Genomic DNA, 13,116 nt, shown 5'->3' with positions numbered 1-13,116 from the left:
GCTCGAGAGAGAGGCTCGGTTTCTTGTCGTTGTAAGAGGTATCGTGGTTGTAAGAGCAATGGATATCGCAAGTGTCATGCTCGGCTAGTCGTGACGGGTAACCTAGATGATGTAAGGCTCGCTTCCGCAACTGTCAAAGGTTCTCACACATGCGGAGATCCGGATGCGCCTTCCATGAAAGGCTACATTGAGATGAAGGAGCGGGCTAAAAAGCTGTCGGTGAGGGCACGTGTCATGGAGCCATTTCACGAGGTGACTCCGAGCATGGACGATGCAGCGGTAGCGGGGTTACCGAGTCGCAAAGCGATACATGAGACTTTGCGCAAAACAAAAAAAACTTCCCTCGGGCTACCGACGGCCCCATCCAGTCGGGAAGGGCTGGCGGCTTTGCCCTCTGCATTTGTCCATGTGAATGCTGGGGGCCTCAGTCGGTCAACCTTATTGTTCGATAGCGGCGAAGGGGATAAGGATCGCCTCATCATCTGGATGGATCCTTGGGTGAAGGACGTGATGAAGAACGACGGAGAAGGTTTCCACATTTCTGTGGATGGGACGTTCAAGACTTCTCCGACTCATTGGGCCCAGCAATTCACGGTCATGGTCCGCTTTGACTGTGGTCGCATGTTTCTTCTATTCTACGCTATTCTCCCGAGAAAGAATGGAAATACCTACGAGCGATTTTTTGCGGCGATAGAGGGATCGCTGACTCAGGATGTGGGGAGCTGCATGATGGATTTTGAATACGCTGTGAGAAAAGCTTTCGAAGGCGTATTCGGGAAAGGAAAGGTTGTTCTTTGCTACTTCCACTTCTGCCAGAACATAAGGCGGAAGTTCGAGAGCCTTATACGGAAGCCGGTTGCTTCTAAGGAGCAGCAGGCTCTGCGAGAAGAGGTTTACTACGACATATTGGCGCTCCCCTTTCTTCCGCTTGATCTCGTGGACTTGGGAATGGATTTCATCTGCGACAAACTCTCGGGAGACGACCGTCGTTTTCTTCTGAAGTACCTCCGCCCTTACTACGGCATGAAAGGCATTCATCCAGCAAGATTGTGGAACTTGCGTTTGCGCGTTGAGCAAGAACTACCGCGGACGAATAATGGCCAGGAGGGATTCCACAACCATTGGAACGGTCATTTTCCGGGATCAAGCCATCCTACAATCTGGTCATGGATAAGCGTGGTTCATGATCTCATGAAGGAGACGAGGGCCGAATTACTTATGATGCGAGAGGGGGAAATCTGGCCTCGTGAAGCTCGATACCTCGAGAATGACGCGATACTGCGCAGAGTTTGTCGCTTCAGAGTAGATTCGGCGAGCCTCGGGAGCTGGTTCGATAAAGTAAGGGCTTCCATCAGGAGGATCGTGAAGGATATGCGTCGCGAAGTTGACGAGGCGGAGTCTCTAGAGTTCCCTACTATTGAGCCTGCTACTGATGCGAAGCGCAAGGCAGACTTTGGTCCCAATTATTCGGGAGTGAATCAGCGAAAGCGCCTCGCAGCTGTGACTCTCAACGATGCGGTCGAATTCTCGCAGGATTCGGAATCTTCTGAGCCTCCAAATAACGACACTGTGGTGCTCGGGGTACCCGAGGGTTCCAGCTTGGATGATGGCTTACTTCGCATGTTCAATGAGGTGGCAGCTGCTTTCGCGGGCAACACCTTAGTCGAAAATTCCTTAATGGAGGCTCCTCCGATGCCAGCTCAGGCTGAGGCGGGATCTCAGGGTATCGCAGTTCAACCACCTTCCCAGGAGAAGTCGGGCTCAGACGGAACTGACCGTAAGAGCGATAAAGGACGGAACTCCTTCCCAACTTGGCGTATTTTTCCGGGGAGAGAAGTGGGTACGACCTTGCTCTTGACGACCCAGGATCGAGAGAATTTGGTTGTCGAGGACTCGAGCATTTCCGACCAGGTGATAGAGGCTTGGATGACCCGTATCGAACACAAGTTCAAGAGGAAGGTTAATCGAGCTCAGGCAGTATGGCTATCGGGCTATGGGTTTCCCCTGTGCCTGACAATGATTTGGTTGTCTTGCAGCCAATATCTGACGGCGGTTGTCACTTTACCTGCACGGTGCGGATTAATGGTGATATATTTTACTTTGATAGTTCATACGGAGAGCAGGCTAAGGTCTCGGATTACATGAAGGTACGGCTGAGGCAGCTCTACGGATCTGGTGCTAAGGTGGTATGCCCTTCTGTTCAACAGCAAACCATTGGAAGTAATCTTTGTGGGGCGTTCGTGTTGGCACGACTAACGGCATATGCTGCTTCGCCTCATCAAAAACCTGACAAGTTTCTATTTCGGGAATCTGAGATGAGGCAGCATATTTTCTCCTGCTTGGAAGATGAGAGTAGGCGGTCTCTCCTCTTTCCGAGAATACGAGGCAGGACCCCGCCTGATGTAATCTTATCGAAAAAGTTTTCTTTCACATTGTGATTTTTAATGTAATCAACTTCAATGCATGTATGAGAGAGGGTAGAGCCTCCGTCATGACTGTTGTATGATATACAATTGAGGCAGTATAGGTCTCTTGCAGCGCCAAAGATCTCACGTCACATATATTCCCCATAAATTCCCAGTACCGGTTTAGTTTTCAGTCCTGCTATTGTGCTGTATTAGTCAATACAGTTCACGGCATCCAACCGTTATGTGCTCTATTCTTCAGTGTAACACACATTAAGACCGTAGTTTTGAAGCGCTCAACAATGTTGTCATTGACTGCCTGTCCGTGACAGGCTGTCACTCTTACCGAGATAACGGGATGAACGATAACATTGTATCTAGCTATTGGACTTACGACTGAATTGAATTGTCTTGGTGGATGGCGCCTCTCCGCCCTTATCGACCGCCGCGCATGGGGGAGGGGTCCCCATATGCGCGATTATTTTTTACCTTTAGGAGCTCCCACCAAAAATGTCTAAGTTTGGAGCCGATTTCGCGATCTAGCCTATAAATCCCACTAATTCCTTCACCAATCGACAGATCTCGATCTCCTGAACATCGCTGTGAAGCCGGATTTTCGATTTATAGGCTCAATAAAAAGTTATTAACGTTTTAGTTTTCATCGGTTCCATGTGAACCATGTTGCACAAGCAACTTCTTCTTCAACAGTCCTTCTAGTCTGGCAGGTTAAGGGCGTGCGCTATCACTCGAGACACCCAGGTTCGAATCCCGGTGAGATTATATTGCGGAATAAGGTTCAGCACTCGGAGTAGGGCAGCGACTTGGGTGGCACAGCGGTCAGTAGTGTACTAGTGAGAAGGACAATGCCCTCTGGGCTCTGAGTAGGCTGTAAGTCCATGCTCAGTGCTACCAAGCAACACTCAACTTTCGGCTGGCGACTCGTACACTTTTAGTATGTGTAGTGAGTTTGGTGTAATGGTTAGTGTGACGGGGTGTCACTCGAGTGATGCAGGTTCGAATCTGAGTAATTTCAGTTCTCTGTATCATCGTAGTAGGGGTAGACCGTATATATTTGGTTTAGTCTCATGGACAGTGTCATGCTCTGCCATACGGTTAACGTATATCCGACCTCTGACAGTTAATACTCGTACTAAGTACTGGTGATAATATGCAGCACAAGGTCTTCGACTGTGATTTAACTAACCACCACGGTGTACGGTACTAGAGACTGGCGACCCAAGACGAAACACAATTATTTAAGCGAGGTATTACTCTAGTGGTTATTCAGTCCGACTCTCATTCTAGAGGTCGCAGGTTCGAACTACGACGGGTCCGTGCGGGGTCCCCACTTCAGTGGGGTGCACGGACCAATCAACCCTGCAAACTCGAATCCCCTCGAAGCAATGCAAAGTAACGCGCGAGAGCGCATCAGAGAGTAGTCTAGCACCCTAGTCTACATCGGCAAACTCAGACCAGTGCGCACGGCTAACAGTGCGCACTCAAGCCAGTGGTACTGGCTCAAGACCAATCTAGTAATAGTGGTAAGCCACCATCACGAGTGTGTCAGGCAGGACCATGCCGGACGAGAACGTGAAGTCTGCCACAGCGTGGCAGGTAGACTAGCAACTGGCACCGCAGGTGACAGGATCAACCAGCACACCGCTAGGTCGCCGTTTTGTGTCGTACAACTTTGGAACACGCATGAAATCAACTCTTCACGTCGTACAGTGTTGGGAGGCTACATCTGGGCGAGCGAGATCTACCTGTCGTACAGTATTGGGGTCGTACAGAATTGGGGGATTCAACGTAAGGATGTGCTATCTGAGGATATTAGGAATCCTTACGGCAATTAAACACAAAAACGTTATATAACCGCGATTCGAACCAGGATCTCCCAAACACCAAACACAAACTTTACCACTCCACCATTTTATACTTACTTCTAACGAAATACGAATCGGTTCATCGAAGCATGGACCACAAAGGTAGTGCCTCAAGGCGCCATTCAGCAGATTTATTAACAACTGATACGCGTAATGGATCTTGACGAAGCGGAACTAGGAGATACGAAAGAGGGCACTCATGGCTCAACAGGAAGCTTGGGTAGCTTGGCAGCAAGCTGGTAGAGCGTGGGGCGAAGTTTCAGTTTCTGCTAAGAGGGCCTTTTCTGCTATGGAGGAGTCCTGCAGTAACAAAACGCCTGACTCTAGCCAAGATGAGTATTTGTAAGTAGTTTCATATGAAGTTTCAAATGAGTATCGAAATTATTGTCGAGTTTTGTTAATAGTTGTAAGATTTTTGTTTAAGTTACAAATTAATTTAAAAATGTACATGCAGAGTTTCGAACCAACGACTGTTTGGCGGAGCGCAGCGAGTCGTCTTGCACACTTTTAACCTTAGGATTGCCGGTAAAGTACCCCCCCCGAGGTACTTTACCGTGAGGATGAAAATTTCCTTAAAAATATAGCTTGTGAAAGCCGGGGCGTCCTAAAGGCCAATTTTTAAGGAAAAAGGCATCCTAATGTCCTAAATCCTAACGGTAAGGATCCTAATATCCTAATGTCCTAACCCAGCCTAAGGAAAGGGCCCTCGTGAACGCCATTTATCCTTAAATTGCATCCTAATGGGTTAAAATCCTAACATTAGGACGCTTGTGAAATGGGCCCCAGGTCCTGTTGAAGTTCAACAGTTGAACAGAGACAAGTATGCGTGCACGCTAATTGCGCCGAGACTGAGTCTCAAAGACTCACGCATCCAGGTTTCGTGGTATCTATAGAGATCTACGAACATAAGCCACTTCTTGCAGTGCAACTCCAATAACTGGGCGTGCACAATACGTGATTGTAACCATCACAATGTGATGCGTCCCATTCCATCAGCCTCGTCATGCCACGCTGTGAGATTACAATTTGTGCCCTCGTAGGACTCGGTAAAGCACTTCATCCATTCGAGTCGAATGCAAGTCGTAGCATAAACTCTCCCGTGCCCAAGATTAAGACAAATTCATGCCTTTGAGGGATTTAACACATTCTCAACGTGCGCTTCCTTGCGTGCCCTGGTTTTTCCTCTCAAGTACTTCACTGATAACTCATGGACTCTATGATGCGCCCTCTCCAGGAGAGGAACCTGAAGTAGTGGCCGTACCCAGGAGAGGCTCTCCTGGGTATGGCCAGTGCTTCAGGTTTCTGGTTCACATGAGTAACATCTTAAACCTGGATAATAGTTCGGGTTTCAGGCCTCCCGTCGGGTTTCAGGTGGGGTTTCCTATTTTCCATTCCCCGCTTTCATCTGCGGTTTCTTCTTTTTTTGGGAGGAGCCCGTAGCACTTGCATTAAAGCCATTATCCGGGTAACCGCCTGACAGCTGAGCTCCGACGAGTCAGTCAGAACTCCGAATAGTCTGTAGAGTAGACCGACGTGCCGCCGATTGGAATGCTGCATGCACTTTGCTAGCTCAAGGATGATGACTAGCGATTGATGACACATTAACATGAGCCTTTTATCAAAAGATAGTGCGTTTCCTTTTGATATGAGCATCATACGCATTGAATAAAGCGAGAATATTGCCATTTTTTATTGAGTTATTCGATCTCAATACTCAAGTGAATACATCAAAATGCGTCACAATCTCTTCCCCTCAGATGGCGACATCTCAAGAGTCCACCTCATCTAAAATGACTCCTAGTGTGTGAATTCCGCCACTTGAATCTTCTCGACATCCCTTGGGGGCAATCTCACAGGAGCTGCGACATTACCGATAGTTGATAGCTTACAATCGCGAGTCGCGACCAATCCATAGTGTACAGGTCGGCGATCTAGTAGACGATACTCTTCAATGATCTCGTCACCGCCTTATATGCTAGGTCGTACTTGTAGCCGGTACAACAAGTTCTGAGCATAATCGTAGTCTCAGACGAGAACATATAACTTGCAGATTCGACCTCCGAGGCAATCTCCCAGATTGCGAGATCGAATGCTTACAATTCTCCGGCAAAGGATAGTGATCGTGATGGGCCATGAAAGCAAGCTGACTAGGCAGCAGCGCTGTGCCTGCACACTATAGGGTACGGCGTAGCCACTACACTAAAACTAACGCCATCAACTTTTGGTTCTCCAATCAGGTCGAAGATTCATAAACCATCGTGACGATCCTCATTTCTCGCTCCAGGGTTAATCACTGAATAACGCAGCTTTGCACGCAGAGGGCGTAGACCAAACTAACTTGGGCAGCACAATCTCTTACACGGGCTGTTTTCGATGATTCACTTGTCTACTCCGCTAAATTCCAATTCCGGTCGTACGTAGTCTAGTCCGAGCTTCCCCTCTATCTCGACTGTTTATTAAATGAACTTAAATTGGCGACTGTTGCTTATGAGTGGCTCTGCCAATTTGCGATGTTTCACGAGATTAGCTCACGGCGGGTAACCGTACTCTAACCCTTACGGGGCCGATGCCCTGAACTTTCACGTAGACGATGCTCCTGTACCACATCGATCACCTTGCTGCACCCATTCTCTACTACATCCCGACGTGCAAAGTTAACAACCACTACAGCTAGCGTGTCTTCGGTCGCGTGTCAGCATCAACCCTTACGGGTGGCGTGTCGAGCCGGAAGGATCGACCTGCGAAGCAGAACGTCCCGTAAAATCAACGAAAAGGAACCACTGCGTCGAATACTATGTGTGGGGAGGTTCTCAAAGGTTGTGGTTCAAGTGGATGTAAATCAAACACACAGTAGTCGGACGGCAGCAGATGTGTCGCAAAGGGTTGAGCCTAGAGGTAGGCAAGGAAGTACCTGTAAACTGTTGAAGGCTCAAGAGAGAGCAAATACGACACGTTCGTCAATACTTCGAGGTTGAATGCCGTGACTCCAACTCGAAGGAAACGCAACTAGAAGAACCAGTTACGAAAGGGGCTAGTCGAAACGCTTGATAGTCTAGAGATCTACTGTAACCAAGGAAGGCACAGTAGGCAAATCTCACGAGAATATCACGAATCACAAGTAATGACTCTAATTCTAATCTAATCCTCGAATCAAAAAGGAGACAACCGTTTCAGCCGTTTCACTATGGGAAATCACTAAATGCATGTAATCCGAGCGAAATCAGCAAACCACAGTTGGGCTGTTGAATAGTCGATCAAAAAGAGGGGGTATCAATAGTACTAGTTCATCTATCAGCTTCTTACTGGCCATTGGTGGGCCTATCTCGGACGGGACGTCCGACACACCATAGAACCTGGGATTTAGGATCCCACATTTAATCATACCTTATACCTGGGATTTAGGATCCCGTACTTAATCATATCATATTCTTAATTTAATGACAATACTGGTCTTAGTTGGTAACGTCGGCATCTTCGAGTTCGCTCCTTCCAGAGGTCGAAGTAGTCAGTCATACTTTGGCATCGTCGCTCATAGATTTCTTCGCATAGCATTTGTAGGTCAGACTCTAGAACATCTTGTTCATCACGTCGTAGGCCGGGCAACCATTCATCAATAAGTTGTTGACCTAGTCTAGCATCCTCACCAGTGCAGGAACCAGCAAGATAACGAGGGCGTCGTCCATGATATAATTCGAAGGGGGTTAGTCCTCCAAAGTCGTTCAGAGGGAGGCGGTTCACACTGGCCACAGCTTCACTATAAATAGTCACGAAGGTTATGGGCTCATCCTGCAGCTCAGCTCTCGCCAACCGACTCCTCACTTGTTGCAATATAGTCCCATGTACCCGTTCATGAAAGCCTCCAAGATGTTGAGCATCTCGTGGTAGGTAGGTATAGGCAATAGCTTGGGACTTGAGGTACATCTTGAAATCACTGGAAGTAAAGCAACTTCCCGGGTCCATGACAACGGCCTGAGGAATGCCATTCATAGCAATAATCTTGTGGACCGAGTCAATCACGGCACCAGTGCTCGGGTTGTCGAGGACATCGAATAACACATGGAAGGACACTGGATCAGTCATAGTCAAGCCCCACTTCTTCTGTGGGACGTCAGGATCATCGTCACACTCGAGAAAGGGACCTTGTAGGTCTAGTACATAGCAACTGCCAACACCAAAGTGTAGTCCAGGAGGTCGAACAACTCCTCCTGCTCGACGAGTACAGGCTCTTTCCCTTGTACGTTGACATACGGGACAGGACTGTAGCAGGCGTCGTAGTACTTGTCGCACCTTGGGGGTGGAATACCATTGTTGATAGATAGCAAGTAGCTTGGCAGCTCCAACATGGCCTTCTCCTTCATGTAGTGTAAGTAGACATTCTTGTACTTTCGGGCCTCTCGGTATCACAGGCAACGGGGTCACCGTTCTTGATTTGTCGACTATGGAGGTGATACCGGTGAAGTACAGGACGTTGTTCTCATCGAGGCAATACATTCTCATACCATTTGGCCTCTCATTTAGGGGCACATTTCTCAGAGTAGCCTTAATAGTCGACAACCTCCCATCAGCATCTTGTAAATGCTTGATCTCTTCGTCTTCAAAGAAATGCTCAATGTCGATCACGTTCACTTTGCATATAGGTGGATTTCCATCCACAGCTTGCAGATCGTCTTTCTCATCAGTCAGACGGGGGTCGAAGACAACGTCCAGGGTAGCAATAGAAGCAGTAGCAACAGCATGCTGGACTTCAGTTCTGGTCATTGGGGAGGGGGCGTCATTTCCGTGGGGTCTGCTAGGGCCATCAGCCGGGTTCTTGTCACCGTTGATGTGTCTGACTTCTACTGTTATACCCATGGATCCCAATTCATTGATCTTGGTGATAACGTCCTCCAACCTCTTTGTCTCGAGGCTTGTGATAGTCTTCATCTTACGTAGGGCTTTGACTCGTCGCAAACGGTAGATTACACACTCGCTGTCCACGTGGATGACGATCTTCTTGATATTTGTATCATAGTGTAAGTTGGTAATCATCTTGACATAGTTAGCAACCTTACACACTCCATCACAGAAAGCCATAGTCTCTTTCTTCGGTATGCTCCACTTGTCTTCAGCCGCCGAGTATAAGTGACAGGAACCGTAAAGTCGTTGACAGTCAGCGTCGTACACTTGTTGTGATCCAGCCACTAAGCTCGCATCAGTAGAGACGTAGATGGTCTCGATGTTCAGGTGCCTTGGCGTCGTAGTAGCCTTGGCAGATTCTTTCACTGCATATTTGCATAGCTTTATCAGTTCGGTGCCATAGTTATCATCGATCTTAGCATCCCACGAAGTGGAATGTTGGTAGCATTGTCGTCCTAGATATCGTAGACGTCCAGCAAATTCAACTCCTAAACCGATAGGGTCGTAGTAGGCCATGATGAGACGGAAGGCTTCTCTTCGAGTCAAATCGCCTCCCTTCTTCTCGAGTAACTTCAGGTTAGGTCGATAGTCGACGAACATATAATCATCCTTCACACCGTAGCCCAAGTAGTGGCCTTCGTGAGACAACCAACTCTTCATCCTCTTCTTTGGATTGTCTTCGAACCCATGGTCTCGGAGTCCACCCATGACCTTGCGGGCAATACCCTCGACTTGAGGAATAGTATCCCCTCTGGACTGCACGTCGTCGACATAGATGCTTACATGTGAGCGGATTGTAGTACCGTCGGACTGGGCGGCGTTGTCAGAAGCAATAATCTTATGGTCACCCTCGATCGGAGGTGTTTCATCAGCTATGGTAGCGTGGTTGATGGATAGGTTGTAGTCATCCAAGACTTGTAGCGCCACCTCGCCGAGGATCGAGACATCATGGTCGTCAGAGTGGTGAAAGTCGTTCAATTCAATGATGGTAGTCAGCACTTGCCCAAGAGCACTCGGAGCGTAGTTGCTTCCGAAACCCATGGCCGTCCATACACCGTATAGCATCTCAGAGCCGTACTTGTTAGCCATCCCAAAGTAGGGTTCGTTCTCGGGATCAATCTTGACTTGATAGAAAGCACGTCGAAGGTCATCTAGGATCACGTACGGGCTCAGTCTAAATAGATGGAGGTTGCTCATAAGGGTCATACCAAGTCGGTCATCGTTCATAACAGGTCCATCTCGACATAGACGATTCAGGCCAGTGCTTCCATCAGTAACCAATCGCACCTTAGTAGTGGCATGATCTGGTCTCACCACAGGGAAGCTCGGTATCAGGTGCTCGATGTTATCACGCCTCTCGTGTCGAACATAACCTTCATCATATAGTGACTTGATAACCTCCAGATAGGCAGCACGTTCTTTATCACGTAGTCTTGAGTCAGTGGCAATAGCTCGCTGTATGGCCATGCCGTTTAGTCTACCATCAGGTCGTCGATCATCAATCCAGGGCACATCCAAACAGAAACGTCCCAGCCGGCTCTTCGGCGTTGAAGGTAACAATTTCCACTTGAAGGGCTTGGTGTCTTCAGTAGCAATGTCTTTGGCTTGTTCAATCTTCGTCTGTTGGACCTTCTGGTCAGCGGTAAGGCCTTTTTTGTTCAAGAGGTCGTCATCGTCCTCGGCCTGAGGATAGCTGCTAATGATCATCTCTTCCATCAAGTCGTTGGGGATGGAAGTCGTAGAAGTATAGGCATCTCGACGAGGGGCTCCTGGTTTAGGGGGCTCAACAACCAAGTCGCAGATCTCAACGACACCATAGTCAATGGGCTGTGGTGAGTAGGTCCTGGTAGCACGGTGTCGTCTCTGTGCAGCGATGGAGGACTTGGCGTCTCCTCCAAGCAACATCAGATTATCCTTATCAGTCATAAACCAGACAGCTCCGACTCCTCGTAAGGCATTCGTACTCAGCAAAATAGCATGGGATAGAGGAGTGTCCACCACAACAAAGCTCTCGTAGACCACTGTATCGTCGGCGAAAGTCAGCTTCAGGTTCCGGACGATACCTGTTACTTTTGGGCTTCCTCCATCAGCAGTACGCACCACCAAGTCGGTGGGTTGTATAACAACATCAGGAATCTTCGTCAATTCGGCCTCGTGGATAACGCTCATGGCAGCTCCGCTATCCAATAATGCTCGTAATGGTTTCTGACAGTCGTTGATCTCGAAGTCGATGAAGTGGCTAGTACCCATGCCTGGGTTATCAATAAGAACCACCGAGAGGCCTTGAACCGTAGGGTTGTTGCTAAAGCAAGCCATAGTGCCATGGTTTACACGTCCACAGCGAGAGCACTTCTTTTGATAGGAGTCATATTTCTCAGGACACTTCGACTTGATACTGTGAAACAGGCCACAGAACTTGCATCGGTCCTCTTTGTACTTCATAGTAGCACAGCATGTATCGGCCTTGTGAGTACCGGAGTTGTCTAGACATCTTCCGCATGAAGCTTGCAATATCTCTTTATTTCTCGGGTCATTGAGAAATTCTCAATGAGAATCGTCTCGTCTTCTCGAACTCTCAGCCTAGCAGGATGGAACGCATGTTGTCCTTCTCCTGGTCGAGTTCGTTGTGCAAAGCGCTTAGGTGGGTCAGAAGGCACTTCTCTGGCCACCTTGTCATCAGTAGTAGCATCAGTTACGTCCACATGGTTAACGGAGACAGACTTGTCCCAGTGTACTCTACACCAACTCTGAGCCAAAACCACCAATTTAGCATAACTAACCGCACCGGGAGTCCAGTAACCTTGCTCGTCCAAGTAAACCTTCAATTTAGGGGGTAAGCAATTGTAGAAGTGGCTCCTCTTCTCCTGCTCAGTCAGAGTCTTATATCCTCTCGTGCGAGCCAACTCCTTAGCAATAGATTCATGTGTGGCGTAGAAGTCAATGAACCGCTCAGTCTTCTTGAGGTACATGTTGATCCATTGAGTTTCTAAGAATCCACCATCAGAGTCACCGAATACCGTAGTAAGATACGTCCATAGTTGCTCTCGTCGATCAGACCAATATCGGCTATTCGGGCGATAGGGTTGATGATAGCTGGCAGGCTGTAAGTCGCTGTTGTGCTCGTAGACATCAACCAGTTTCCTTATACTGTCAGAAAGGTTTCGTCTGACAATAAAGTATTTGCAGCACTCGTTCTGGTACTCGTAGTCAGGGCTATTAGTTAGCTTATACCGGAACTCGCTCAAGGCAATGCTGTCAAGGCCATCAACCGAACCATCCCAGTACTTGCCTTTTCCAAGCACGGGAGTCATCCATTCAACATCAGAGATGACCTTAGAGATCTTCTGTCGGTCTTGATTTTCTTGCCAATCGTCCCACTCAGCGTCGCTCCATCTGCTTGATCTAGAGGTAGTGTGGTCACCGTCAGCATAGACACCATCATCATACCAATTTGCAGCTCGACGTCGAGAGGGGTAGTCATAATAGTCAGCTGGTTGGGCACCAGGTCGATCAATATGTTCAGATTGCAATCTCCTTGTCGGACCAGCGTGGTCGCCTACAAGGGGGGGACTAGTCCCAGTCTGGGACTTCAAATCATCAGGTCTTCTAGTCAAGGGCATACGTGATTGCTGTACCGGTAGTCTAGTGGCAGCTCTGGCCTCAGTCATGACCTCGGTGGTACCCTCACGCTTCTGTGTCTTCAAGCTCTTCACCTCCTCGTGCTGTTGAGGTAGGTCGTCATAATCATCTTCAAAGGGAGTGACATAGCCCCCGTCTTCAGCTGCTGTGAAGGGGTCATCAAAGGGGCTATCGCCATGTGCAAGATTGTCATCAGTGTCATCAGGAGAGGTGCTCTTCAAGGCAGTACCGACATTGATGGCTTCGGTGTTCCCTCATTCGTTGCTGCTGAACGAACATGCATGGGTGCTCCA

The 13,116-nt window shown here is 48.4% G+C and overlaps 3 protein-coding genes across 3 annotated transcripts in view; 1 reads left to right on the top strand and 2 right to left on the bottom strand.

Moving 5' to 3' along the window:
- Positions 1-486: 486 nt before the first annotated feature.
- Positions 487-2,401, top strand: Pmar_PMAR017756 (hypothetical protein; the record flags this gene model as incomplete). The annotated part of the gene is made up of 3 exons (XM_002776836.1): positions 487-2,072; positions 2,108-2,183; positions 2,357-2,401. The coding sequence occupies 3 exons, from the start codon at positions 487-489 to the stop codon at positions 2,399-2,401; spliced, it is 1,707 nt and encodes a 568-aa protein (XP_002776882.1).
- A 5,316-nt stretch (positions 2,402-7,717) lies between these two features.
- Pmar_PMAR017755 (gag/pol/env polyprotein, putative) lies at positions 7,718-11,626 on the bottom strand (the record flags this gene model as incomplete). The annotated part of the gene is made up of 1 exon (XM_002776835.1): positions 7,718-11,626. One exon carries the CDS (start codon positions 11,624-11,626, stop codon positions 7,718-7,720), a length of 3,909 nt encoding a protein of 1,302 aa, XP_002776881.1.
- Positions 11,627-11,667: 41 nt separating this feature from the next.
- Positions 11,668-13,116, bottom strand: part of Pmar_PMAR017754 (hypothetical protein) — a gene marked incomplete at both ends in the record, with an annotated part of 1,731 nt that continues 282 nt past the window's right edge. The window contains one exon of the mRNA XM_002776834.1: positions 11,668-13,076. Within this exon, the coding sequence (XP_002776880.1) occupies positions 11,668-13,076 (1,409 nt within the window). The remainder of the gene's footprint in view (positions 13,077-13,116) is intronic.

The sequence above is a fragment of the Perkinsus marinus genome, assembly GCF_000006405.1.
Source record: "Perkinsus marinus ATCC 50983 genomic scaffold scf_1104296953018, whole genome shotgun sequence".
Lineage (NCBI taxonomy): Eukaryota > Perkinsozoa > Perkinsida > Perkinsidae > Perkinsus > Perkinsus marinus.
This window is presented reverse-complemented; position numbering and strand designations above follow the sequence as displayed.